Source organism: Alosa alosa, chromosome 7 (assembly GCF_017589495.1).
Source record: "Alosa alosa isolate M-15738 ecotype Scorff River chromosome 7, AALO_Geno_1.1, whole genome shotgun sequence".
NCBI lineage: Eukaryota > Metazoa > Chordata > Actinopteri > Clupeiformes > Clupeidae > Alosa > Alosa alosa.
The window spans coordinates 15797897-15801306 of NC_063195.1; the positions used below are offsets into that span (position 1 = coordinate 15797897).

Sequence of the window (3410 nt, forward strand, 5' to 3'; positions counted from 1 at the left end):
ACAGATATCAAAGACTTTTGCTTGTTCTATAAATATGAATAATAAGAATGGAAGAAATTTAAAATGTAAAATGTCCTAATACACATTAATGTTGTGAGATATGGTTCTAATTGGTCAATATAATTGTATTCTATTCGATGTAAAAAAAAAAAAAACAATGAGCACATCAATGTTTGTGTGGGGGGCGAGAGAGGCGGATTGCCCCGTCCTGTTTCGCTTGCATCGTCACTAGTCTCACTTTCCACTCGCTTGCTTTCGCAACCCAGCAAGCGGCGGAGCGGAAAGTCTGAACTTTTTTTCTCTCCCTCTCCGTCGGGGTGTGAGTCGTCTACGTCGACGCAGCTGACCCGGCCAACGGAGCGCTAAAGGGGAGGGGAGTGGGTGGGAAACGACGCGAGGGGAAATCCATGACTTCCCTCTGGTTCATGAAGTCAGATAAAAGTCGACCTGAGCGATGTTCTCTCAACAAACTGCAAGAAGGACCGCGAGAGAGAAAGGTTAGAGTTGGAAAAGTAATTTGTACTGGCGAATCAGTTATTCACAGTTATACACACTCTCTCCACATCGCAGTCTCGAAGAAACACCATTTGGACTCATTAACGGAATACAACACAGCATCTTACTTCATTTGCTAGTTTGTTTCGCTGGCAAAAGCCTCACAATTTCAACTTGGTCAGCATGTCATCGAACGTGGACGTGGAGAGTCTTCAGCCCACGGTGCGCAACAGCAACAAGTGTGTACACCTCTCGCTGGCGTGTTTGGCGTTCGCTGTGATTGTGACCTGGATTGGTGGAGCTGCAGTGGTCGTGCTCGCGTGGAATAAGATGGACATGTTAAATTCAATCCAACCGTCGGGGACAGGGCATCACGGCGCTACCCAGTACGCTCTCGCTGAAGCTGATAAGTTTAAGGTAAGTTATGTGTACCGATAGCCTTTATAGGCTACTGTGTTATAGGCTAAACTATGCGAAACAGGAGTGTTGCACTTTGCAACGACAACAAAGATGTCACAGGCAGATAGCAAGATGCAAGTGAAATGTGCTTCTACTTCTACACAAATCACTCGCTTGACGTGCTTTTTTACAAAAGCATACTCTGTCGTATGTTGTTATTTACGCAGAAACATCCACAATCTGTAGCCTAATCATAGTAGCCTAACACCTCTTTTTTATCCTCTTTGTCTCTGCAGTCGAGACACTTCACCTACTTGAGAGCTTCCCAAGGTAAGACTATGTCACTATGTCTATGTCACGCTTTCTTCATTCGTTTAAAGGTTATGTGGTAGAATGTAGGTGTGTAGTAAATTTATGCTCAATGCAAATCATGATTACATCTACTGTGCACCAACCAGCCTGGTCAAATAGACTAGCTGTTTGTGTAGTGATGTTGTGTGTGCTGAATGTGTGTGGCCTTACAAATTGTAATCCTTGGAGGGAATTGGACACCCCCACACTATTATAGGCAAAATATTTGACGTAGCCTACCTGTTGCATTATTACTATTATTATTATTATAATTATTATTATTATTATTATTATTATTGTCTTCTTATTTGTAAACACATGCTAACACGATTCTAAAATCTATTGTAATTGTTTTATTCTCACGTATAGACAAAATCGATGTTGGGACTATGAAATGGGACGTGATTGACATCGGCAACGACTCTTCCATTGGTGCTAATTTTGACTATGACAGTGTTCAAGGCATGCTGACGGTGAAGCGCGAAGGGAGCTATTTCATCTACTTGAACCTTAATTTCACTAACGTAGACTTGGGCTGTGACAGGAATAGTACGGTGCAAGTAACGCTCAAGTCCAAGGGCCGCGTGCTGCTCTCGTGCGAGGTAAAACTGAAAGACTGCCCTACTGTGACAGAGAGATGCTGGGATGTGGTTAAGCATCTGGATCGTGATAGCCGCATCAGTGGCGATATCTCCGTGCACGGGGAAAAGCTGTCCGGTTGGAAGCTCGTAAGCAACGACTCGGGTTTCGGGATGTTCGTCGTGGACAGCCTTTGAGTCGACCCTCGCTGGAGACGACTGGTTGGATTAAAAATAAAGACTTGTTCCAAGCGGACCCGGCAGCCCGCGGAGCTGATGCACTTTTCTCACCTCAGGACACTGCATGCCAAGAGAGACATGGACATTTTCTTAAGCACATATTTCTTTATTTATATGATGTCTATTTTTTACTATTTATTTACAACATGCAATGTATGTTTGTAAAACAGACTAATAGGCCTAGCCTATATTTATTGTTCAACATGTTATTTTTTAACTATGAAAGTAGGTAGCACTACAGTGACGGGAGACAATTTTACCATAAGTTGTGAAAGCTTACACACAACTTAGCTTGAAGAGCTGAGTTTAGTAAAGTTGATGTCAATCATGTGTTCGATTGTTTTGACTGTAATGGTGTCTGCCATGCGACCTCTGGGACGCCCCCTAGCTGCTTTTCATGTGAATAACAGTAATATGGTTGTGTGTTCCAATGGAAATGTATAGAAATCAAGGCCTTGTTCACAGGCTGGACATTTTATGGAAGTACTTACTTATGACTTATGAATGATTTTAAAACTCAGAGGGCATCTACCTCAACAACACAGAGAGAGAGAGGCAACTGCACTTTCATATACAATATGTAATGCTTTGAGACAATGACACACACACACGCCCCTCCCTCTGAGACAAAAGATACACACACACACACACACACACAGTGGTGGATAGAGTACTGAAAATCTTTTCTCAAGTAAAAGTACAATCACTCCCTTAAAAATTGACTCAAGTAAAAATGAAAATTCCTTTTTGAGCAACGTACTCCAGTAAAGGTTAAAGTATTAATAAAATACTCAAAGTACAAGTTACTTTCCATGTTGTTGTTGTTGTTGTATTTATTATATATACTATTATAGTATTATACTTATAACTTTCCGCCATATGCCCAATATGTAGGCTGCTGGTTTGCGGATTGTTGAAGAGTTTTCTATTGAAATGTCAACGTCACAGCAACGTTACCCCACCGGCCAAAATGGCGTTGGCCCAAGTCAGTAAACAACGTTATCCCAACATCTGCTATGCCGTGGGGCCAACGTGTGTTGCTGTCTGGGGAGGGGAGGTCCTGCCTGCGTTCTTGCACCATGCCAATAGAAGGCTATTTAAATCAGCATTCGATTTGTTCCATTTGACGAGTGGCCCTTCTGGCATGTGTCCAAAGTCCAGACGGCCAGTCCGTCATTGTGTGTACGTGTGTGTGGGTGTGTGTGTTTGTGTGTGTGTGTTCTATGTCCCGTGAATAATTAAAGGTGCCATGTGTAAGAATTGAGGTAAAAATATTCAAAAAATGAGCTACACGCATCAAAAGAATGAGAAGAAATAAGGGCGATGATGTCATTAAAAAAATGACAA

At 42.3% G+C, this 3410-nt stretch overlaps 1 protein-coding gene across 1 annotated transcript; it reads left to right on the forward strand.

Annotated features, from left to right (window-relative positions):
• Positions 1 to 309: 309 nt before the first annotated feature.
• Positions 310 to 2869, forward strand: LOC125297978. Its single transcript, XM_048248582.1, has 3 exons — positions 310 to 912; positions 1191 to 1224; positions 1615 to 2869. The coding sequence occupies exons 1-3, from the start codon at positions 679 to 681 to the stop codon at positions 2019 to 2021; spliced, it is 675 nt and encodes a 224-aa protein (XP_048104539.1). The 5' UTR covers positions 310 to 678; the 3' UTR covers positions 2022 to 2869.
• The last annotated feature ends 541 nt before the right edge of the window (positions 2870 to 3410 follow it).

Coding starts and splice junctions, on each gene's coding strand:
- LOC125297978 (XM_048248582.1), top strand. CDS start 679: ATGTCATCGAACGTGGACGTGGAGAGTCTTCAGCCCACGGTGCGCAAC. Junction 913..1,190: donor CTGAAGCTGATAAGTTTAAG/GTAAGTTATGTG, acceptor TTGTCTCTGCAG/TCGAGACACTTCACCTACTT. Junction 1,225..1,614: donor CTACTTGAGAGCTTCCCAAG/GTAAGACTATGT, acceptor TCTCACGTATAG/ACAAAATCGATGTTGGGACT.